The sequence below is a fragment of the Nannospalax galili genome, unplaced genomic scaffold (genome assembly GCF_000622305.1).
Source record: "Nannospalax galili isolate Female #2095 unplaced genomic scaffold, S.galili_v1.0 scaffold235, whole genome shotgun sequence".
NCBI classification, from domain to species: Eukaryota; Metazoa; Chordata; class Mammalia; order Rodentia; family Spalacidae; genus Nannospalax; species Nannospalax galili.
In genome coordinates this window covers 150,031-174,411 of record NW_008338118.1, presented here as the reverse complement: position 1 = coordinate 174,411, position 24,381 = coordinate 150,031, and the positions used below count along the sequence as shown (strand labels likewise).

Genomic DNA, 24,381 nt, shown 5'->3' with positions numbered 1-24,381 from the left:
TGTTAAAGCTGTAATGAAATGCTTCTTCTAATCATGTAGTTATTGAAAATTCTTTTTTAAAAATAAGTAATAATAAGACAGTTTTTTAAAAAAAACAAAAAACTATCCGTATCTATAATTAAAGAAATACAAATTAAAGCTTCTGAAGCTGGATATAGTGGTGCAGGCCTTTAATCCCAGCACTTGGGAGGCAGAGGCAGGCAGATCTCTGTGAGTTCAAGGCCAGCCTGGTCTACATGGTGAGTTCCAGGCCAGTAGGGGCTACAGGGAGACCCTGTCTCAAAAAGACCAAAAACAAAAACAAATTATAGCTTCCAGACAGAGAGTGTGGAGTACTTGTAAGAGGTAGGATGCCAGAAAGGGCTTACTAATTTCCCCATAGTTTCCAACTCCTAGCTGTGCCTTCTAATTATGTAGATGTTTATTAAATGAATCTAAGATGCCGCCCCCAACTTGGAAACTGATATGATTAGGCTGAGGTTGAAAGTGTGATTTTTATTAAAGCTTTCTCACGTGGTTATATTGTATAAGCATTGCTGAAAACAGACTTTTCCTTCATTGTTTACTACTGTGTGCACTTTTACAGTACTGTTATTAAAGATACTGATTTGAAGAAGTGCTAATGATATAACAAATAAAAACCAGCATAGTTCTACCTTATTTTGAAGTATATGCATAACCAAGCATGGTGGCACAAGCCTTTAATCCCAGGACGCAGGAAGCCAAGACAGGTCAATCTCTGTAAGTTCAAGACCAGTTGGTCTGTAATCTACTTAGGGAGTTCCAGGCCAGCCAGGGCTATATAGTGAGATAGGCACTGTCCCCAAAAAGAAACAAAATCCAAAAAAAAAAACCCCAAAAACATATGCATAGATACTTCTGAAAAAGACAAAATGAAGTTCCCTTAATAACAGTTACCTCTTGGTTACAGTGGTATTGGGGGCAATTTGATCTTTATCTTTGCTTGTGGTTTTTTATAATTGAAAATTGTTAGCTTTTACAAGTTTAGGGTCTCTCACCTAGATGATCAAACATGTATAGGGGTAAGGATTTACTTTGGCACACACATCATCATGTCCTAATATGAAATCTGATGGTCTTTGAATTTTATGAAAGAAAAAGGCAATTTTTTCAAAACTTACAGATTTGTAACAGAAAAGAAAGTATCCCCCCAAAGAAAATCCCACCCCCACAAAAGTTTGGGTAGCGGTTTGTTAGAGCTGGTGAGCATTAGAATTGGTCACCCAGGTATAAGAAGCTGTGCTGCAGTTTTGGTTGGTTCAAACTGCCCCAAGAAAAGTGTTAGAGCAAGAGATATTTCTTTGTTAAAAATATTTTTTAGCCAGGCGTGGTAGTGCATGCCTTTAATCCCAGCACTCAGGAGGCAGAGGCAGGTGGATCTCTGAGTTCAAGGCCAGCCTGGTCTACATAGTGAGTTCCAGAGTACTGACTGCTCTTACAGAGGACCTGGGTTTGATTTCCAGCACCCATATGGCAGCTACGAACCATCCTTAACTCCAGTTCCAGGGGAATCCAAAGCCCTCTTCTGACCTCTGCAGCATTGCATGACATAGGTGCACTCACACACATGCAGGCAATACACTCATACACATAAAATAAAAATAATAAGTAAAAGTTACGCATGGTGGCGCACACCTGTAGTTCCAGCACTTGGGAGGCAGAGGCAGGAGAATCTCTGCGAGTTCAAGGCCTGCCTGGTCTACACAGTGAGTTCCAGGTGAGCTGGGGCTACAGGGAGACCCTGTCTCAAAAAGACCAAAATAATAATAATAATAAATAAAATTTAAAAATAAACTCTCAACATCTCAGTTTCCCTACTTTATCAATAAACACGAGAAAAATAAACACCAAAATAATAAACTGGTAAAAAAAAAATTCATTTTAATAATGGCTAACATCACAATTCACCTACAAAAACAATGATAGATTTATTATTAGTTTAGATAACTTGTGGAGCTGTTAAGCTCTAAGATTTCTTTTCATTACCTACGTGAAGCAAAGGGGCCAAGTCTGGAAAAAATAAAGCAGAAGGAAATCAGTTATTGGACACCTTCAATCTATTGGAAATAGAAAAAAAATCAGTTGCTTTGGATTTTGTAGTTTCAGCTGGGGAGATTTTGATTATATTTTAATCTCTGATAATGTGTACTAGGAAGTATAAGAAGTAATAAACTGGGGCTGGAGAGGTGACTCAGTGGTTAAGAGCACTGCTGCTCTTACAGAGGACCCAGGTTCAAGTTCTAGCACCCACATGGCAGCTGACAGCTGTTTGTAACTCCAGTTACAGAGGAATCAGATTTCATCTTCTGACCTCTGTGGGCATTGCATGACACAGGTGCACTTACATACATGTAGACAATACATTCATGCACAAAAAATAAACATAATAAGAAAAGAAGGGGCTGGAGAGATGGCTCTGTGTTAAGAACACTGGTTGTTCTGGCAGAAGACCTGGGTTTGAATCCCAGCATCCACATGGCAGCTAACAACTGTCCATAACTCCAGTCCCGACACCCTCTTCTGACCTCTGTGGGTATTACGACACGGGTGCACTTCCAAACATACAAGCAATACACACATACACATAAAATAAAAATAGTGAATAAAATAGTAAAAAAAAGAAAAGAAAAAAAGAAGTAATGAACTTAGTTGGATATGATGGCACATGAATCTAATCACAGATTCTGGGAATGCAGAGTAGGAGGATCATGGGTTGAAGACTTACCTGAGCCACATAGTGAGTTCAAGGCCAGCCTGAGCAACTTAGCAAACTCTGTCTCAAAAAAAAAAAAGAAAAACAGACTGGGGCTATAGCTCAGTGTTGCCTTGCCCAGTGCACATAAGGCCCTAGACTGAATCCCCAGTATCACAGTCACACACAAATATTTTAAGAATTTTTTTTCCAGCTTAAGAGACACCCTCCCCTTACCACACACATACCCTTTTAAAAAAAAGGTGGGGGGGACTAGAGATGAATAAAAGCAGTGTTTTCTTAGCAAAAAATCTATAAGGTACAAGATGAGGCTTTTTTTTTGTTGTTTTTGTCATTTTGAAATAGGATCTCTCTTGTAGCCCCAGCTGTCCTGGAACCCACTATGTATACCAGGCTAGCCTTGAACTCACAGAGGACCGCCTGCCTCTGCTGGGATTAAAGGCATGCTCTACCACTCCAAGCTCTTTCTTCCTGTTTTTATTGCTAAAATTACAACTTGATGTGATAATTTCATTTTGCCTATTCCTGTCATTTTCATAAAATTGCAGTATTGGTTTGTAGAGGTAAATGTCTCTATAGTAGTTGGGAACACTTTATTATAGAAAGTTGGGTCACTGAGTCATTGTGCTTGCTTCTGTTGCTGTGGATAAGTAAACTGACAAATGGCCATCTTGTTTAGTTGTAATGTGAGATTATAAAAGATGATGTCTTTATTTTACTAGATGTCGGACCGAATATGAAATTAAAGATCAAGCTGCAAAAGGGGATGAAGCAATTCGAAAACGATTTCATGCATTTGTACTGTTTCTGGGAGAACTGTATCTTAACCTGGAGGTGATAAGACTTCTTGTTAAGTACTAAAATAGCTTGAACACATTAATTGCTTTCAATGAGGAATTTTTTTTTTCATTATACTTTTAACAAAATCAAAATTTAAAGGAAAAAAATGGTAGAGTGAATTGTGCCAAGTGATAACCGCCTGTAATCCCAGCATTTGGGAGAGATCACAAGTCTTAGGCTATCCTGGGCTACATAATAAGACACTGTCAGAGTGAAACAAAAGAGGAGGGGATGGGAGAGAAACTACTTTCATACCTGATTATATTGTAATGGAACATCTGTAACATTTATTCTGCATAGCTGAGCTTTTAAAAGTTCTTTTACTCTCCAAGGAAGCTGTTGTTCACATGTATCTTTCAGCTTCTAAGAAAACAGTGATACCTTTTGAGCCCTTGCATCACAAATGCTAATACATTTTAGCATTATGCCCTAATTTAGCCAAATGAGTTCTTTTAAAAGAATTAAGTCAAAGTATTTATGTAGAACATGTGTATATGTATGTTTGTATATATACATATATATACACACATCGTTCGTACAGCATTTTGTGGAATGGCTAAATCAAGCTGTTTTAACCATTGCCTTGTATAAAATTATAATTAGAAAAGTTAATGTATTATTAATGTTATACAACAAAGGTCTTGAATTTATTGTATCTTAACGCAAATTTTGTGTTCCTCACCAGTCCTCTCAACCCACCCCCCATAGTCCTTTGATGTTGTTTTATATATCAGCCTTCCATAAAATATGCATTTATACAGTTTACAGCTGAACATGTTTGTAAATTTAGGTGGTATACTTGAGTAAATGCTTGTTAGTAGGTAACATAAGTGAAGAATATTATTAGTTAATGCCTTTGCTTGTTTATTAGTGAATTCAGCTACATATTTATATCTTCTTAAACCCATATTTGAGAATTTATTATAAGCACCATACCAACCATACCATCATAAACATCAGTACACAGACTCCAGCATCAAATGTCTATCACCACTAGTATTACCAGTATATCTATAAGATCTGTTTTGTTTTGTTTTTTTTGTTTTGTTGTTGTTGTTTTCTATGGGATTTGAGACAGAGTCTGACAGACTCTTACTCTGTAGGCCATGTTGGCGTCAAACTTGGGGCAGTCCTCCTGCCTCAGTCTCCTGATTACAGGTATGAGTCACCACACCCAGATTTAGTGCCGAATTTGTTTTTATGTTAACCTCAAGAGGATGTCTTTTTAAAAAATCTTATGCATTGTTTTTTCTGTCTGACCTTTATGATAATTAAGAGCAGCAATTTAAATGTCCCTTAAATGAAGTCATGTTAAGAATGCCATGTGAAAATGCTAATGCTGCTAGGTGTGCAGGGAGTGTGAAGACGAGGCATATTCCTCTAGCTACTCTTAATACCAAAGAATATTTTAAATTGTGTAGAAGCAGAGTAGCAAGCATTGAAATTGAAAGAAAGTGGTAGCCTAAATTAGAGTGCTTAATGAAGCAGCAGTACCAAAGTGGACTTCAGTCTTCACGACCATTTATGTGTGATGAATAGAAATTAAGTTCTATGTGTAGTTGACAGTTTTATTAGGGGTCATATATAGAACAATGGTAATTAATTTGATGAAGTTACCACTGTATGTTCCTGTAATTTTTGTATTTAACTGAAGTACTTATTTTGGCAGTGGCTTCTTAGGCCATCCATGTGTTTATCTGCATTACATTTGAGTATCATGTTGCTTTTGTCTTTTTTTTTTCCTGAAAGATCAAAGGAACAAATGGACAGGTTACAAGGGCAGATATTCTCCGAGTTGGTCTTCGTGAATTGCTGAATGCTCTTTTCTCTAATCCTATGGATGACAACTTAATTTGTGCAGTAAAATTACTAAAGGTCAGTTTTACTTTTTTTTTAAATTAATGTTTTAATATAAGCCTACAAAGTAACAGGTTTTATCCTGGCATCTTCATACATATGCCATTAGACTTCATTCTCATTCTTCCTCTCTGCTCACCCTTGTACCTTCTCTCTGTCTCCAGATAGTTTTTTCCTTCCTCCAATTCTACAATTATTTACATTTATTTAGTGTGCATGGGTACACAAGCACATGCATGTTTGTGTGTATGAAGGTCAGAAAACAGTTTGTGGCAGTTGGTTCTCTCCTTTTACCAAATGGGATCTGGAAATTAACCTCAAGTTGTCAGGCTTTGTAGCAAGCTAGACCTCTGACAGCTGAGCCATCTTACTGGCCCACATTCTTTAACTTTGACCTATTTCCTTTATAATTTAAAGGAAGAAAAATACACGTAGTATACAAATTCAATTAAGATTAAGTGTTAATTTTAGGTATACGAGTGTTTTGCCTGCATGTATGTAAGTGTACTTGGGAATGCAATGCCCACAGAGGCTTGAAGAGGGCTTAAGAGCCCCTGGAACTGGAGTTACAGTTGTTAGCTGCTATGTGGGTCCTGGAAACCATACCCTGGTCCTCTGAAAAGCAGCCAGTGCTCTATAAACAACTGAGCCATCTCCCCAGCCTCTCCCAGATTAAGTTTTTAAGGGTAAATATTGATACTGTGCTTGGCTTTCAAATGTGTTAAAAAAGCAATGTGGTTTATACTTATTGTGTGTATAAGAATCAGACTTGAAAAGTGAAAAGTGAAAAATGGAAATCCTTTACCCTGTCCTGTTTCACTTTGTGTATGCCCTTACAAAAATGTTCTTAATCTGTTGTAGTGCTGCTTCTCTACCAAAAGTTCTTAGATAATTCCGCAGCACAGATTAGATTTAGTGTGTGCTCTGTGTTTAATAACTTCTTAGTACTCCATTTTATTCAAATACATTATCATATTAATGAGCATTTGTGTTTTTTTCAGTTTGGCTACTGCAGCACTGCTAGTAGTTTTCATTATCTCTATATGTACTTTCGTAGATTAAATTCTAAACAGATGTGGAGAGTCAGTGAGCATGAGTACTTTGCATTGACAAGTTAACATTAAAGTTTCTTACCAAATGCTGAGCCAGGGTGTATTCTCAGCAGTAGCAATTAGTATACATCTGTCTTCACATCGTCCAGTGAAATGATTAGTTTGGGTTTTGGTTTTGTCACAGATGAATTTAAAAACCTCTTGTAGTTTGCATTTACTTGATCAGTATTAAATTTAATCATTCCTTCATGTTTATTAGCCATTTGTTTTATGTAAATGACCTGTTCATATCTTTAATTTTTATTTTACATATTTATTTGTGGGTGTGTGTGCACATGTGTTTGCTGTGTTACACATGTGTGCATCACAGAGTACATATGGAGGTCAGAGGGCAACTTTTGGGAGTTAGTTCTTGTTTTCCACCTTATTAAGGAAAGTCTCATTTCTGCTGTGCACTGCATCCTCTAGGCTGCCGGAGAGCTTCTGGATAGTTCTCCTGTCGTTGCCTCCCATCTCACTGTAGGAGTGCTGAGATTACAGATGTGCAACACCAACATGCAGCTTTTTTTTAAAATGTGGATTCCAAGGACTGAATCTACAGCTAGTGATTTTACTTCCTGAGCTAATGTTTTTCATGTTATTTATTTTCATTTTTTGGATTAAAGATTTCTGTATATTTTGCTTTTTTAAAAAACTTGTTTTTATGTATATGAGTGTATTGCCTACATGTATGTAAATGCATCCTTGTTATGCAGTGCCCACGGAGGTCAGTAGATGCGTTAGAGCCCCTGGAACTGAAGTTATGGATGGTTTTGAGCTACTATGTGCATGCTGGCAACCAAACCCAGTCCCTCTGCAACAGCAGCCAGTGCTCTTAACCACTGAGCAATCTCTCCAGTCCCTTTTTCACCCTTTTTTTAAAGTGTGACATGTTCATTAAAATTTAATAGCCTTAGTCATATAGGGAATATAACAATCATTGACATGAAACCAACAATTGAAGTTCTATTTTCTAATCATTCAAGAAAGTATAGAGATCTCTGAATATTAGACAGTAGGCAAAGGATAATTAGAAATAACCATTTAATTCATCTTGTTTAAAAAAAAATTTCAGCTGTTAAACCTTTTGAGAATTTTTCTTCTATTGTATTCCTTATTTTACTGATACCTGCTTTTTTAGTTGACAGGGTCAGTTTTAGAAGATACTTGGAAAGAAAAGGGAAAGTCTGATATGGAAGAAATTATTCAGAGAATTGAAAATGTTGTCCTAGATGCAAACTGCAGCAGGTAGGAAAAGAAGCTAGTAGATCTCGATTTCTTATTTTTTTTCTTTGGAGGTTTTTATTTTTTAAATCTTTATACATTAGAATAATTGAAATCTTATGGATTGATCTTCAGAAATAGTTTTCTGTACAGATCTAGTATTTTTGCCTATGGCGTCTCATTAGTAATTTTTGTTTGGCTATGCTTAAAGTTAGAAAATTTCCTATGGTAAGGTATGAGTCCATTGAAAACAAAATAGAGACATTAACATGCAACCAGTACTTGTATAACAAACTACTATAAGTAATGTAAGAGAAAACTGTGTAAAATGTAGTTGTTTTTAAAGACTATACAGAGTTATGTGTAACATATTTCAAGACTGGTCTTGAAAAGTAAAAATAATAAATTAAATCTTAGAAAATGTCTAGAAAATTAAAGCATTTGGTATATATGTTAAATTGAGGATTTTTTTTCAAGTCAGTGGAAGTATTTTAGAGCCTGACAGCACTTAGAATGGATGCATGTTAATTTATTCTTCATTTTTGTCTGTAGAGATGTAAAACAGATGCTCTTGAAGCTTGTAGAACTCCGATCAAGTAACTGGGGCAGAGTTCATGCAACTTCAACATACAGAGAAGCTACACCTGAAAATGATCCAAACTACTTTATGGTATGCCAGTGTTTAATATTAAAGTTTCGCTTACTGCTTGAATTCAGTTTTGGAAATTACCTGCTTTAAATAAAACTATTCTTATAATCCAGTGCCTAATAATAATTTGCATTGGCTTAGGATGGCATAGGAGCCAGCAGATCAGGTAAAATGTGAGATGCTACAACAAAAGGATAGACTAGAGAAAGAGCCATACATTGTCAAAGCAGATTAATAAGGCTTGGGCTTGAGTCAGCATAAAGAGTTGATAACCAAATTTCTATGTCTCCGATTTTATTCTGCATGTAATAGCAAAGTAAAAGTGAAAATGGGTATCAGGGCAAGCCTGTACCTTCTGACATCACACATGAAACAGCTACAGAAGAATGCTTAACCCCAATCTTAGAAATTCTTTAAAAACTAGTAGGATAGGAAGAAAACAAAGATAAAAACGGGTCAACGTTAAATCACATTTCAACCAGAGATGGAGCAAACACTAGACAGCAGAGCTTAGAACTACAAGAAGGTGTGACGCAGAATGGAAATCTGAAAGCCATATGCATTTCTGGTGAAATGAAGCAGTTCCTAGGAAGTTATGGTTTGTTTATTTGTGAATAGTGTTAAGTGCAGATGATTGATGCAGCCATACTGCTCTAATGGACTTTCAGAAAACCAATTTTGAAATGATTATCTATTTTTATCACTTTGATTCATCCTAGAATGAACCAACATTTTATACATCTGATGGTGTTCCTTTCACTGCAGCTGATCCAGGTATGTTGTCTCATAGTCCACTTTTCCCCATTTTTAGTTAAAGTAGTAAATTATATAAACCCCTTCCTTAGCAGTACAAAAGTGTAGCTTCCTTGATGGGCTTAATACATCCAAAATTCTACGGTAAAGGTTTCTCATATACTGAATATTACTTACAGTGATTATCTGAGCCATTTCAAATAAAAGTTTGTACATAGTATCTTGTCACTCTACCAGCCAAGGATATCATCTCTCAATTAAGTGCATCCATTTTTTAATTTTCTGTTTCCTCTTACTATTATATTTTTATCTGAAACTTTCAAGTGTTAGGATGGAAGGCAAAGATGGTTCTATCTAGTTAACTACATAACAGCTTAAATTAATATTAGTTAATACTTAGTTACTAAGAATTACAGATTTCATTAATGCATAGTGATTCAGAGTTATTTAAAAGTCAAATCTTGGGGCTGGAGAGATGGCTCAGCAGTTAAGAACACTGGTCCTTCTCGTAGAAGACCCGGGTTTGAATCCCAGCACCCATATGGCAGCTACAACTATCCGTAGCTCCAGTTTCAGGGGATCCGATGGCCTCTTCTTCTTCGCGGGCACTGCATGACACGGGTGCACTTACATGCAGGCAATACACTCATACACATAAAAATAATAAAATATTAAATTTTAAAAGTCAAGCCTGCATGCCTTCCAGAAAAGGGTCATTTGTAGAAAGATTGCTCTTTGGCAGGTGGGACTGTGGAGACAGAGCAAGAGAAATTCTTCTAATTCGATGCAAACTATAACCAGCTGATTGATGATTGAAATTTTTCTGATTGTTTCCTCTGAATAACAGGCACTGACTGTCATGTACCTCTAGCACAAAGGAGTCTCTTTAGGATGAGAAAGTAGAATTAACTTATGGGTGGTGAGCATCTTCAGCTTCACTAAACATTCCTAAGCTGTTTTCCAAGCATGGGGTCATTCCCACCAGCAGGAGTTTTTTTTGCTCCTTATTCTTGACAACCCATTACTAGATTTGTCAGCCCAATTATGTGAAATTGTGTTTGTTTTAATGACTACTGATACTGAATTTCTTCTGTGTTAACCTTTTGATTTTTTTTTTTTTTTCCCTTTGAGAATTGCCTATTTTGTATTCTTTCCCTATATTTCTGTCTTACCGTTCCTTATGTCGTCTAGAAAATAGTGACCTTGGTCAGCTATGGATTTTACCACCTCACAGTATGTGGCTGTCTTTCCATATAGATGCTTTGAGTTTTATTTTAAACAAAATTTATCAGTCTTGTTTATGTAGATTTTACTTAATCACATTCTGTTTTCTTCTAAAAATCTCACTTTACTGATTTTCCTGTTTAATCTACTCGGTTTATTTTTTACATATAGAATATAATAGGAATTAAATATTTTTTCATTGTATTGTGTCGGCAACAGGCATTAACTCACTCTTCCTCGCCCAATTATGACAAACCACCTATAGGTATGCTGAGTACTGTTTATTCCTATGGTTTTCCTGTTAGTCTATTTGTCTTTCTATGTCAGTAACCCATTCTTAATCTTATCTTGCTATGTAATCTTGCCATTTCTGGTAAAATAAATCTCTAGTAGATGGGTGTGTTCAGCTATGCAGGAGGCTGAATATGAGAGCCTAGGAGCTTGAAAGTAACCTGAACAAATAGGAATACCCTGTTTCACAAAACAGAACCTAAAAATTTTTTTGCTTATTTTTTAAAGTTACCCTCATTCATTTGATGCTTTCATCTTTGTTTTTATCAAATTTATTTTATTTCTAGTGAATAATTTGTTTACAAACGTTTACTTTGGTTTTCGCAAGTTGAATGTTATTTTGCATTTTATTCTAATTGTCTTGACTTTTTTAAGTTTCAAATCCTTTTGGGGTTTGTTGTTGTTTTGAGAGCTTGTCTCACTATGTCACCCTGGCTGGCCTAGAACTCACAATGTAGACCAGGCTACAAACTTAGAGATGCACCTGAGTACTGGGATTATGGGATTAAAGGCATGCAGTGTGTCCTGAAAATTTTATTGCACATTCATTTTTGTCTTTCTTAAACTTTTTTCCAGAAATTATTTCAAATTATAGAAAAGTGACAAAAGTAAAAATTGGATGTATCCATCTGCCCTTTCTCCAGGTGTACTTTTTTAAAAATTGGCAATTTACTCAGTTTGCTTTATCATTTTTGCTGTCTGCACAAGTTTTGTTCTCTTAAACCATTTGAAATTGTTATTATATGTCTTGGTATAAAATGGTTTAGTGGTTTAGCTTTATTTCTTTTTACTTTATTTTTATGTGGATAAGTTTTATCTGCATGTATATAAGTGTACCAGCCCCCTCTTTTCTTCTTTTAAAAGTAAGGGCTTCATATAGAGAGACACTAATCTGAGTAGGTAGGTTCACCTGTGACAATTGACAGAAAGCTGTAATACCACCTTAGGAGACTCAAGAAAGCATGTCAAAACATTGGCTGGGTAACTTCTTTCCATGGTCTCTAAGGGAAATGAATAAAAGATCTCCAGGCTGGAGAGATGACTTAGCAGATAAGAGCACTGATTGCTCTTGAAGAGGACCTGGGTTTGATTCCTAGCACCCACATGGCAGCTAACAACCGTCCAGAACTCCAATTCCAGGGGATCTGACGCCATCTTTTGACCACTGCAGGCAGTGCTCAACATGGGTGCACTTACATATATGCAGGCAGTACACTCATACACATAAAATAAAAATAATGAATAAAATATTTTTTAAAAAGACAGTCTCATAAGCTCAGAGCCTTTAATAGGTTAGCATCATTAGGTTGAACCAATTGCCATTATCTGCTAGCCAATAAAATATGTCTCATGTGGAAGAATAATGGGGGGAACTACAGCCTAGAGGGTACTTGACTAAAATCTTTCTTATAGAACAAAAAATGGAACTAGGAAAGAAAGGTTACCTCTCCAGTTGCTGTAAATTCAATACTTGGTCTTACAGAAAGCAACATAGAGAATGTAAATAGCATGCATCTATAGAATGTACTGAAATTTAGGTATAGTGTATATTTTAAGGTTTGTGAGCATACTGGGAAGCAAAAGTAAGCCAATTAGAATGGAAGTTTCATGGAAGCTATTTTACATAATTGGGACTTAACTGCTATTTAAACATTGATTTACTTAAAATTGAAAATCATAATGATAGCTGGGCGTGGTGGCACACGCCTATAGTCCCAGCACTTGGGAGGCAGAGGCAGGCGGATCTCTGTGAGTTCAAGGCCAGCCTGATCTACATAGTGAGTTCCAGGACAGCTGGGGCTACAGAGAGAACCTGCTTCAAAAAGACAAAAAAAGAAAATCATAATGATAAGAGGAATATTTTAGGGCCAATAACTGCTTGTTTCATATGATTTTTCAACATGTTGGGTTTTGTTTTTTTTTTTTTTCCTGTGTTATTTTTAGATTACCAAGAGAAATACCAAGAGTTACTTGAAAGAGAGGATTTTTTTCCAGATTATGAAGAAAATGGAACAGATTTATCAGGAGTGGGTGATCCGTAAGTTCTTTTTCAGTACAAATACTTTTTGTGCATGTATGTCTTGTGTACATGTGTGCCTGCATGTAGGAGCCAGAGGTTGATTTTAGATATCTTCTCTGTCACTCTCCGCATCATTTTTGAGACAGGGTCTTCCAGTAGCCCCAGCTATGTAGACACAGAGATCCTCTTGCCTCTGCCTCCTGAGCGCTGGGTTTAAAGGCATACGGCATCACACCCAGGTACTTAGGCATTTTTTTAAACAATAAGAATTTATACCTAACCTTTAAGAAGCTCTTTAAGGTCTTGGGCAACTTCTTATTATAGGACAGGAATGATAATACCGCTTGAGTTTTTTCTTTGTGAGAACTAAATGAGAGTGTATTAAAAGTACTTGGAAGTTTTCTGACACACATAAAGGCTTAAATCTTAATTGCCAAAGGATAAATTAAGCTGAGCATAGTAGTTCCTGCCTATAATTGCAGTGTTCAGATGGTAGAGGCAGGAGAATCAGAAGTTCAAGGTCATAGTGAGTTCAAGGTCAGCCTCACCTACATGAGACTTGGTCTCAAGGGAAAAAAACAGCAGGAAAGGATAAATTGATATGAAAGAAACTGACTGCATCAAAATGTTTGAGTTGATAGGAAGATAGACATTACAGTCCTGTTCTCATACTCCAGTTTTTTCACTAGCCACACTGTTCAAAATATGTATTTGGGCATGCTGTTTAGGTTCTGGTCTTTCTCAGTGAGGCATGCTTGGAGAGGGGGTATAAATCAGGTCTGTGATTTACTTTTTTTTCTTAAGTTGCATTTCATGTATGTTGTAGGTTTACAAAGAAGAGTGAACCATCTTTATTGTATTGATAATTATGGTCATCTTAAGATCTAGAAGTAATGTTAGCATTCTTTTACTGGATGAATAAACCACATAAAGATTTAAAGATGCAGTCAGAACTAGGAAGGTTCAATTCTGCTGGGTATGCCACTGGAAAAGTTAATGGTAGTTCTTATTATTGGACCTCAGATTATTCTCCAAAATTTTGTTCACCTTATACTGGAAATGAGAAGAAATGGAAAGAAAAGAACCATCCGCAGTTGCTAAGATTGGCAAAATACTTTCGTTACATTATTTTTTAAAACCGCACAAGGTCTAAATTTTGAATCTCTAAAGTAAAGGTGATAAGTAGTATGAGTACAGACATTCAGTCAGAATGTTATATTTACATGGTGAGGCAGCATGCCTGTAATCTGGGAGGTTATGGCTGGAAGATGGTGAGTTTGAGGCTAGCCCGTGCTAAACCAAAAAATAAAAAATAAAATCCTTAATCAGCCCCTTCAAATAAGGAAACAGAAAAGTTAGGCTTTTATTTTTTTTTAATTTTTTTTGAGACATGGGGTCTCACTATATAGACAAGGCTGACCTCAAACTAAAGATCCTTTTGCCTCTGCCTCATGAGTGCTGTTATTACTACACCATCATGCCACAGTGCTTTCTGTCATTTTCAACTTTCTTAATACTTGAGGGAAAACATCTGTATTACACAATCTCAAAAGTAATTTCCTATTATGAAAATCAGGTTGGATATATAATAATATGCTTATCATTGTGGCTGTAGCCCAGCAGAAATCATAGCAGGAATAAGTTTCTGATGTTAAGGAACATCAGACCCACAGGAAGGATAAAACTTTGAGTTAAATAATCATAAAATAATAAATCATCAAAAGTAAATGGCATATCTGAAATTATATTCTATTAATATATAACTGTTTTTTAATAAGTTGGGTATGTATTTCTGTAAATATAAATAATTTATGTCTATGTCAAGCCTTTTATTAACTTTGAAGTTAACATATCTAAAAGTAAAACAGAATCAATTTGGGCTAGGAGAATACAGCTTAACATCTTAAGACACTTTCAAATTTGAAAAACATGGAAGTTACATGATCTATTTTTTGGCCTCTTTTACAGGTATTTGGATGATATTGATGATGAGATGGACCCAGAGATTGAAGAAGCTTATGAAAAGTTTTGTTTGGAATCAGAGCATAAGCGAAAACAGTAAAGTTAAATTTGAGTATGTCAGTTTTTTAAAACAGTTTAGGTATGGTGAATTAGCAGACCAGAGGAAAGCAAGAAAATGTCAGACTTATACCAAATTAAGGATGTTATGTTACTAATGTATGCAATTTTAATTTTGTTTAACACTATCTGCCAAAATAAACTTTATTCCCTATAACTTAAAAAGTGTATATATATAAAATAGTTTATTATGTACAGTTAATTCCACTGTTTTGGCTGCAATAAAAATCGATTTTGAAATAAATGAAATGTTGAAGGTGAATTTTGCTAGCTGCTTAGATGCTTATTGTTTGATTTCTCCTTTTTTCTTGAGGGAAAAACTCTTAGCCTGGAAATAAATATTACTGCAAAAATGTAGCATTCTTTTTAGACTATTATAGTTCTTATTTTAGTTTGAAATTTGTCTCAATAAATTGATTTTTAAATATTAATCACGATCATGAAAATCTTTAGCACCAAAGTCTTGGAATATGTCGATAACTGATTTACATATGTAGATGCTATTTGATACCAAGGGCTTTTAAAATGATTAGTTGAGGGGTAGAGGGGGCTTAGAGCTCCAGCTAAAGAGCCAAGACTTCATTGGGGATTTATTCTAGTTCAAGAGTCTTCACTTTTTGTTTCATTCACCTAACTAACTTCATTACCCTCAGTATGGCTTTCTCATTTTTATTTCACAGCATGGTACATGGCATTGACTTTTTTACTAGAGAATTTTACTAGGTACTTGTCATTCAAGTTTTCATCTGCTTTATAATTGATACCTTGAGGATCACTTTTCTAATACTTCTACTATAACATACCACCTCAGCCCTATTAATGTTTTTACCTAATGTCAAATCTTTTTTCCAACTAACTAAAAATGAAACTTATGTATAAAAGGGTTGCTTGTAAATATGCATGTAAATAGTTCTGTTAATAACCCATTGTTTTACATTTGGTACATCTGTGTCTGCTTATAGTTAGTGTTCTCACTTTCTGCCTGTTTGTTCAGTCCAAATTAAAATTAGACTTTGAAAATAAAACTTAGTTTTGTTTCTTATAAATTTGGAAATGGCATTTTAAAGTATTGTTAAACTTATATAAATTTATATAAAGCTTTAAAAATTAGAGAAGTTACTATAAGATTGCACATACTAAATACCTATTGAGTCATTCAATAACAAATCTACATTGAAAAATTAACAAATATATAAACTTAGATTCCATGTGATAAAGGATATGTAGTATTTGTCATAGAATTCTGAGTCCTATAACATGGTGGCTATTAACACATCCTGCAGCTCTCTGAACATTTAGCTAACAGTATGTTAGAACAGATACCAGGAAATACTGTGTATATTTTAAACATCTAGTAGTAGTTGTATGAATGTACAATATTTGACCACTTAGCTCGGTGTCACCATTTACTATAGTCACAGTAGCTACCCACAGAATCTGTGTACTTTCTAGATACTCTTTCTACTTAAAAATCACCCGGGTCTGGGAATGTCTCTTAATGGTAGTTCACTTGCATGCAAGTCTGATTCTTCTTAGCATTACAGGTTAATTAACTTAGTATTAATGCTTAGTGGGGAAAACAACAGACTGTGGATAGCTTGAGCAGATGGAGACTATAATCATCTGGCATCATCTTCTTACATGGCTGATGACTTGAAGTTAGGTTTTAGACCTGATGTTGATCAGAACTGTTTATATTTTACAGTTGGCTTATTCATTTCTCACAGCATTTTGCTGGATTTTGAAGCTGGGCATGCCAAAACACTCAGAAAGATGCTGCATTCAGAAGTCATGCAGCAATATATATTTCCTTGATTCTAAATGAGTCCCTAAATCATATCAGCTAGGAGGCCATCAAGGAACGTGTAGCTGTCTTCTAATTTTATAACTACATGACGAGTTGGCACTGTGTCACAATTGTCCTTTTAGAATTGCCATGTCTTCAACAGGAAAAATATGAATGTCCTGTAGGATGTATTAATACAGCGTTTTCCAGTGAGTACAGGCTCAAGTACCAGGAATTGTCACAACAGTCTTGGGCTGTGATCACAAAACCCACAAATGTCTTAACCTGCCAGTTTGGGTATCAGTCTTGGCTAGAAGGCATTGACAAAGACTCTCAGGAACATGTACTTCAGAATGCTGGGTTTGTTGCAGTGGTGGTGAACATGCTTTGGGGAACTGTAGGGCTTATCAGAAAGAGGCTGTTGAACCTAAAAATAGATTTGGGCTTTGGTTGGGTAATTTGGGGGATGGTCTAAAGACAACGAAGAGTCACTAGGTTGTCAGAAAACGAGTAATTCTACAAGTATTCCATTAAGTCTTAACCTGTAGGGAGGACAAATGAATATAGATTATACCCTACTTTTTTTAAATTTGGTCACACTTTAAGAGAATGTTTCAGTAGGAAACTGAAAAACCTGTTGATGGCTGTAAGTCAACTAAACTTAAGGAAAAGGTACCTTTATTATCAAATTCTGAAGACAAACAAATAGAGCTAGATGCAAAGTTAAGACAATCTTTAATCCAGTGTCTTGCCTCAGCTTTAAACTGCCATTGTGACCCTGACCTTGTGGAACCATTGCTTGTTACCAACAACACCCCCAGAACTGCTGCTGCTCATTTATTACTGAGTCCACCCATTGCTCAACTGCCTTTGCTTCATGGCAGCAATGTAAACCTGTTTCTAATACTGCTCCAAAACAGCATCTCAACCAGAACTGGTCTCCCTTCCCTTAGGACATCCCCAGAACCCTGCAGCAGGAACTCAGCTCTTACTAAAGATGGTAGGTACCACATCCCCTTATGAATGTACTCTTACTTTCCAGGCAATGAGTGATTTTGCCAGGTAACAGGCTTCAGTCTGCTGGTCTTTGAATAGCCTAGCAGATGAAAGTTATTTAAGCTCATGTGTACTGCTGTCCTTTTGTGTCGGCCTAGAGAACACCAACCGTGGTGAACCCAACACTGCTGCATCCCTACAGCCAGAAGTCACAGTTCCGGTGGATTTGTACCACCACCGTCATACTGCTAGTGATTTTACTGTTTCTTCAGTCCCTTTTTAATTGCTTCATACCTCCTCTAACAACCATTTCATTCCCTGAAGACTTGCTTCACAGGAAAAGCAAAAAAATATACAAGAAAAAAAAAGCTGCATTCACTTTTATCTTTTTCTCTACAGGAAGTGTCTCTTCTTAATGGCCAGTAACTCAACATGTGCTAAATTTTCCCCTACTTCATGAATTCTGTTAGGTTTGATAGGGGTTTTGTTCATTTTTTTATAGCTTCAGTTAGCACCTGCCAAACATTTAGCTCCAGATACATCTGATTCCAGATCTTTTTGCAGTTTTCCCCAGGTGAACTTAACACTGCCTAAGTGTATTCTTTCTTCCTAACTTCCTGTCATTGATGACATCTTTACCTTTCCACTTGCCCCAATCAGAAACTGGCCTTTTTTGGAGTCCTCCTCTCCCTTAAGCCCCAAATCCAATAATTCCCAAGAACAGAATCATGGTCCTATATATCCTGGAGTTGTCTCGCCTCAGTGCTGAAGTCCTACATTCTATTTTGTTTTAAAATCTACTGAGGTCACCAAATCTTGCATCCTACAGTCCATTCTCCATCAGCAATCCAGGAAGCTTTCAAAAGCTACATGCCATCATGAAACCCTTTTGTAGTAGAACTTCCCATCAGGAGGTTCTTAAACGTTGGAAGGAGAAAGCAGGGGCGGAACAGAACTAAGCACTATTTAATAAAAATTGTCATACATAACGGTTCGGGAGAAATAGCTCAACAGTTAAGAGCACTGGCTGCTCTGGCAGAGTACCTGGGTTTAGGACCCCAGCACCCACATGGCAGCTAACAACCTTAAGTAACTCCTGTTTCAGGAGCTCCTGCAGCCCTCTTCTGGCCCTCTTCGGACCTCCGCGGGCACTGCGCGATGGGATGCGCTTACATACATGCAGATAATACTCTAATACACATAAAAATATTTTTTTAATTATTGAAGTATAGTCTGCTAAAATCAATCCTTTCCGTTAGTTCTTGGCGGAAAGGCCTGGTCTCCACAAACCTTATTCCAGCCAGTGGGCGGAAAACAAACCAGCCTTGGAAACACAATCCTCTATCCCCACTTCCTGCCCCGCCCTTTGCAGGGAGCTACGTGGGGCGGGGCTCCGGACCGAGAGGTGGGACTTCCGGCTTCATTTTTTCCGGAGACAGCGGCTTCTTGCCCGAGCGGGAAGTTCAAACTGCTGCCTCCTGTGATTTTTACTGCCGGGTCACCCAGTGGCCCCTGCCCGCTCAGTTGCCAGGATTTGGAGGGCGTCTCTGCCAAAGCATTTCTTGAGTCCATGTTCTTCGGCGGATGTGATCATTTTTCTTTAAGAAATATCACTTGCTAAATGTCCAAGAAGAATCCCTGGAGATGCGCTCGCGGAAGGTATGGTTTCTGTACTTTGGGCGGAGAAAAGCTCGGAGGCCGTTGGCCGTTGTGCCCCTTGACTCAGCCTTGCAGCCTCGAGCTGCGGGAGAGTGCTACGCGTTTGTTGGTGGTTTTGATGCGGGTTCATCTCTCCCCCACGCCTTCTAACTAGATACCCAGTTTGAAAATCGAAGTTTACCACTGATACAGACTTGAGGGTGTAACGCAACAGAAATATAAGATAGGAGGCAGAAAATGTGGGTTAGAGCCAGATTATGCTTTCCTGTGGTAACGCCAAGAACTTTAGACATCACACTTTCTATGTCTGCTTGATTCTTTAGTAATAAAAAAAATAATGAACCTCAATAAAACTAGTACACGGGGGAAGGGGGCAGAAATAGCTCTTTTCCTACTTTGGAATCCGAAAATATAAATCTGGCATTTGTGTATCAGCACCTGTTTTTTTCTTTATTTTATTTTTATTTTATGTGTATGCGTGTATTGCTTGCATGTGTATAAGTGCACCGGTGTCATGCAGTGCCCACAGAGTTCAGAAGAAGGCTTCAGTTCCCCTGGACCTGGAGTGTCAGATGATTGTTAGCCACCACGAGGGTGCTGGAAATCCAACCCAGGTCTTCTGCAAGAGCAGTCAGTGCTCTTTAACTGCTGAGCCACCTCTCTAGACCTAGCACCTGTTTTTTCTTGACACATCAGACAAAGCTATGTGTGTATGTACATACATATTTCCATCTATTGGCATGAGTATTTGACAAGCATGTAAACAAGGAATGTAGAGAAGTTAGTGTGGGCTGACTTGTGGAAAATTACCTATGACAGCAATACTAGAGATGGACCGGAGAGAGAAATTGGAGAAAAAACTTAGTTGTAGGAATTGAGAGAAGAGCTGCCCCAAGAGGAGCAGCTATATACAAAATCAATAGGACTAGTTACAGGAGTACAGAAGAAAGCAGAAGTGAAAGGTTTTGCTAACATTGGCATCCAGTGTTGAGCTGCCTTAATGGCGCTTAGTGTCACATTGCAAACTCAAGATGAACAAGAATTTATGCATTTATTCTTTCATCTTTTGATGAAAGTATATTTGCCTAACAGTATTTTTTGCCTAATGCAAATTTAAGTACCAGACATGCTTGTGAGTAAGATAGATGAGGTCCCTGCTCTTTGAGTTTGTATCCTAGTAAGAGAAAACAGCAAGTAAAAAGTTTTGATAGCTATACATTCTACAAAGACAAGAGGTAAGGTAAAAAAAAAAAAAAATGGGAGCAGTTTTAACTTAGGTGATCAAATTAGACCTTGTGCAAGTGGCATTTGTATTGAGAACCTAGTAAGGACAGGGAACTAGGGATGTGATAAGCCAAGAAGACAAAACAAGCAGAAAGAATGGTGCAGAGATTCTGAGATGGGAAAGAACATTCACAAACCCAGTTTGACAAAAGTGATCTGAACAAGGGGAAGGGAGGTGCGAGGTGCTATTTAGGGAGTTTGGCAGGGTTATGGTCTGTGGCCTTTCGGGCTGTAATTTAGGAGTACATATTTTAGGTGCAAATAATATTGACTTTAAAAGCAATGAGTAAATTGAAGCGGATGTTAGAAACATCTACTTTGGGAGGAGCTTATTAAGTTATAGTTTACTCGATTGGATTAGATTTATCTGTGGAGCAAGGATATAAAAGTCTAGCGGGCTAGCAGACAGCTGGCTGAAAGAGACTTAGAAGTTCTTAAGAAAATAATTAAAATTGTGTGAATCTTCTTAAGAGATACCACATAATTTAATGTTTACTTAAATCTAGACATATTCCATACAAGATTATAGGCTATTTTGTCCATAGTTTCTTACATTCTTTTTGTGTGTGTGTCTTTTTTTTTTTCTTTGCAGAGCTGAGGACCAAACCCAGGGCCTTGCGCTTGCTAGGCAAGCGCTCTACCACTGAGCCAAATCCCAAAGTAAGGCTGAAAAGGAACAAGTACTATTAAGGTCAGTTCTTAAAGAATCCTTGATTAAAGTAAAGACAGAAGTGGAAAGAGAGAAATCCTTACCAGCCCAAAGTGGGGTTGGGAGTTAGGGAGGATAGCAGGAGAGGAGTTTGGTACAGGGCAGATACACAACTTCATCACAGTCTGACCATGGTCTAGTAGGATGAAGACTGAAGGCACCTGGGTCTAAGAAGACATTGTGCCCATTACGAAACAGTGAGTAGAAAGAAGAGAAGGCTGGATTGTAGTACAATGAAGACTAGTCAGAGAAAGTAGGCCGTGATGGTTTACTGTACCTAGAGGTTCAATGAGAGGAAATAGCCACACACTGGAGAAGTATTACATATGGGAAATTTTGTTTTCGACAGGTAAAATTTGATCACTTGAAGCTGGGTGTGATGGTGCATGCCTTTCTGCTCAGAAGACAGAGATTGAGATCAACCTGGTATACCTCGTGAATTCCAGGCCAGCTGGGACTACGGAGAGACCCTGTCTCAACAAAAAGAAAAAGAAAAAAAAAAGGGAAAACTTGATCACTTGAGTAGCTGAAGGAGATAAATGAAAGTGATAGAACGTTAGAAAAGAATTAGTATCTCAAAAAAGTCAAGCATAGTAGTGCACACCTTTTATCCCAGCACTTGGGAGGCAGAGGCAGGCTGATCTCTGTGAGACTGAGGCCAGCTAGGGCTTTAGGGAGACCCTGTCTCAAAAAGATGAAAAACAAAAAAAAAAAAAGGAGAATTAGTGTATCATAAGATTTATTGAGATTTTACAAGGCGATTTCCACAGTGCAAAGTATTGTCATATGTATTTTCTCACTTAAACCCTACAACAATCCTGAAACTACCCTCATTTCACAAATGAAGAAACAAACAACCTGGGGCTTCTGCTAGTAAATAGCAGAGTGTGAATGAAACCCAAATTTCTAATTCCCTTTCCACTACAAAGGTAAGGAGAACACAGAGAAACTAGTCATTTTGGAGACAGAAATTGAATTCAGGAAGTGAGGACTAATCTGAGACACTACATAAACTTGTCCAATGGTAACATGAAACTGCTTCTTTAATGCCAGACTGGGGGCAGTAATTGTGATATTTGGGTTCCTTCAGTGGTCTCTTCTTTTAGCCTTAATGGTTACTCTTAGCCTCTCTTTTGCATGTATTAAAATGATTTGCTGCATTCTCTTTAAATTTTTATTTGTGTGTATATGTACATCTGTACATACAAGTGCATGCAGGTTCATGCACACATGCCACAGCATGCATGTGCAGGTCAGAGAAAAACTCTGTTCTCTTTTTCTATAGTGAAATACAGGGATCAGGCCCAGTTCATTAGGCTTGCATGGCAAGCACCTTTACATGCGGAACTATCGTGCTGGACTGATTTGTCATGTTCTTATCACAGTGTAATCTGTTCATTTGAAATGAGATCCTTAGCATATAATTTACAAAAATTGAACTTCAGGAAAAGTAAAACTGAAAAATTTAAAATGGCATTTGTAACTTTGTGAGCTATCTTCTCCTTCCAGGTCAAGTTTTTACAGTGGAGTAAAGTCTGAGGGAGTCAATCAAGGCATTTTGTTAAGGAAGTTCATTTTAGATCATTGACGTGTTTGTGGTAAGATCACTTTTCCTCCACCAAAGCAAATGCAGTGGCAGTGTCTTATGCTTATGTTCTTAGGAAATGCATCTATTATGTTGATGGAACTCTTGTACATTAAGGAGACGGTGCTACGAAGGTGTCACTCTCTATCATACTGATGGCAGTTGAAGTGCAAATGGTACTCTATGAGGATGACTCTGTGCAAGTGCAATATGCTGACGGCTCCAAATTGCAACTTTCTCCTTGTGGCTCAGAATTTCTATTTGAAAAGGCACCTCTTCTTTCAGCACATCCTTTAGAACAACCAGAGAGAATTCGTCAACGGACACACTTTGCTATTAGCACTTATCGGGTCAGGTCACAAAAAAAATACTCTTTTTTGATACAAAAATATTGTTGGGGCTGGGGATTTAGCTCAGTGGTAGAACGCTTGCCTAGCAAGCGCAAGGCCCTGGGTTCGGTCCTCAGCTCCAAATATATATATATATATTGTTAAAGTGGGATAGAACATGAAAAGTACATAGAATTCTGGATTGTTGGTATTCTAAACTGATACTCAACTTATTGAACATTTCTTTTTACAGGAGCAACTGCAGCGTGCCCTAGATTTTCGAAACTCTTCGGCTACTTGCCCTTTTCTATCTGAAAGCATCATACCTTCTGAAAGAAAAAAGGTGATTTTTTTTTTTTTTTTTTTAAGGCCTCACTTTTATGAGTAATATTTGAGTTCAGGTGATTGTAAACAGGTCATTTAACATGAAAACAGAGAAATGCTGTAGAATGCAGAGACATGGATTTCACCAGCCTAAGGAACACAGAAGTCAATAGTTTAGTACCTTACTATTTATGTAAGATTATAGCATTTCAGATTGGTGACTTTTCTCTTGTGTCTCAAAATTAAGAAATTTTATAAATGTTTTAATAAATCATGTAGTTATTAATGTATAAGTACAATATGGAAGTATGTATAGGTATAAAACCTTTACTCTTGTTTATGTTTTATTTTGGATTTGCCAGAGTGGGAGAGGGGTGTTGTTTTGTAGCCTTGACTGGCCTGGAAATATAGAGTAGGCTGGCTTCAAACTCATGGAGATCCACCCGCCTCTGCCTCCCGAGTACTGGGATTAAAGATGTAAACCACCACACTGAGCTACCTCTGAGTATTCAAACTGTTTTAAATTATTCTTTAAGCCACCTGGGGTTTATTTTAGTTAATGATGTGCCAGGTGCCTTCTAGGATAGGCACTTCATGTCACTCTTTAACAGTATTTTCTGACTGCTGCCCCATAATTCCAGCACCACTTTTAAATATAATTGTCTTTTCTCCTTTGCTTTGAAAAGTATTATTATCATATTATCATATGTCACATTTTAGAATATGGTTGAATTTGTTTTTGTATTTTCTGTCTTGTTCTTTCAGTGACTTTAATGCTAGGTCCATACTATTGAAGCTCTGATTGCTCCTAATATAGTTCACCATAGCACAAGTTTGCATCCATTTCTGTTCTTTTTCAGAGTAGACTTTGAGATAAGTGGTCTGTAAATTCATTCATCCCTAATTCATTGTATATTTCAAACTAAAGTATGTTTAGAAGTAAATAT

The 24,381-nt window shown here is 37.1% G+C and overlaps 2 protein-coding genes across 5 annotated transcripts in view; both read left to right on the top strand.

Annotated features, from left to right (window-relative positions):
• Positions 1–15,193, top strand: part of Paip1 (poly(A) binding protein interacting protein 1) — a 32,437-nt gene extending 17,244 nt beyond the window's left edge. For all 3 annotated transcript variants that reach the window (XM_029563456.1, XM_008832925.2, XM_008832927.2), the window contains exons 5-11: positions 3,457–3,568; positions 5,324–5,449; positions 7,664–7,770; positions 8,299–8,416; positions 9,115–9,169; positions 12,608–12,701; positions 14,652–15,193. In XM_029563456.1, coding sequence (XP_029419316.1) covers positions 3,457–3,568; positions 5,324–5,449; positions 7,664–7,770; positions 8,299–8,416; positions 9,115–9,169; positions 12,608–12,701; positions 14,652–14,745 — 706 coding nt within the window. In that variant the 3' untranslated portion in view covers positions 14,746–15,193. The remainder of the gene's footprint in view (positions 1–3,456; positions 3,569–5,323; positions 5,450–7,663; positions 7,771–8,298; positions 8,417–9,114; positions 9,170–12,607; positions 12,702–14,651) is intronic.
• Positions 15,194–18,989: 3,796 nt separating this feature from the next.
• CUNH5orf34 (chromosome unknown C5orf34 homolog) overlaps positions 18,990–24,381 on the top strand; it is a 31,733-nt gene continuing 26,341 nt past the window's right edge. The window contains exons 1-5 of one of the 2 annotated variants that reach the window (XM_029563455.1): positions 18,990–19,203; positions 21,080–21,178; positions 22,706–22,794; positions 22,899–23,131; positions 23,364–23,453. In XM_029563455.1, the coding sequence (XP_029419315.1) occupies positions 22,937–23,131; positions 23,364–23,453 (285 nt within the window). In that variant the 5' untranslated portion in view covers positions 18,990–19,203; positions 21,080–21,178; positions 22,706–22,794; positions 22,899–22,936. Of the gene's footprint in view, positions 19,204–21,079; positions 21,179–22,705; positions 22,795–22,857; positions 23,132–23,363; positions 23,454–24,381 lie in introns of both variants that reach the window. The other variant, XM_008832924.3, reaches the window with a different exon arrangement.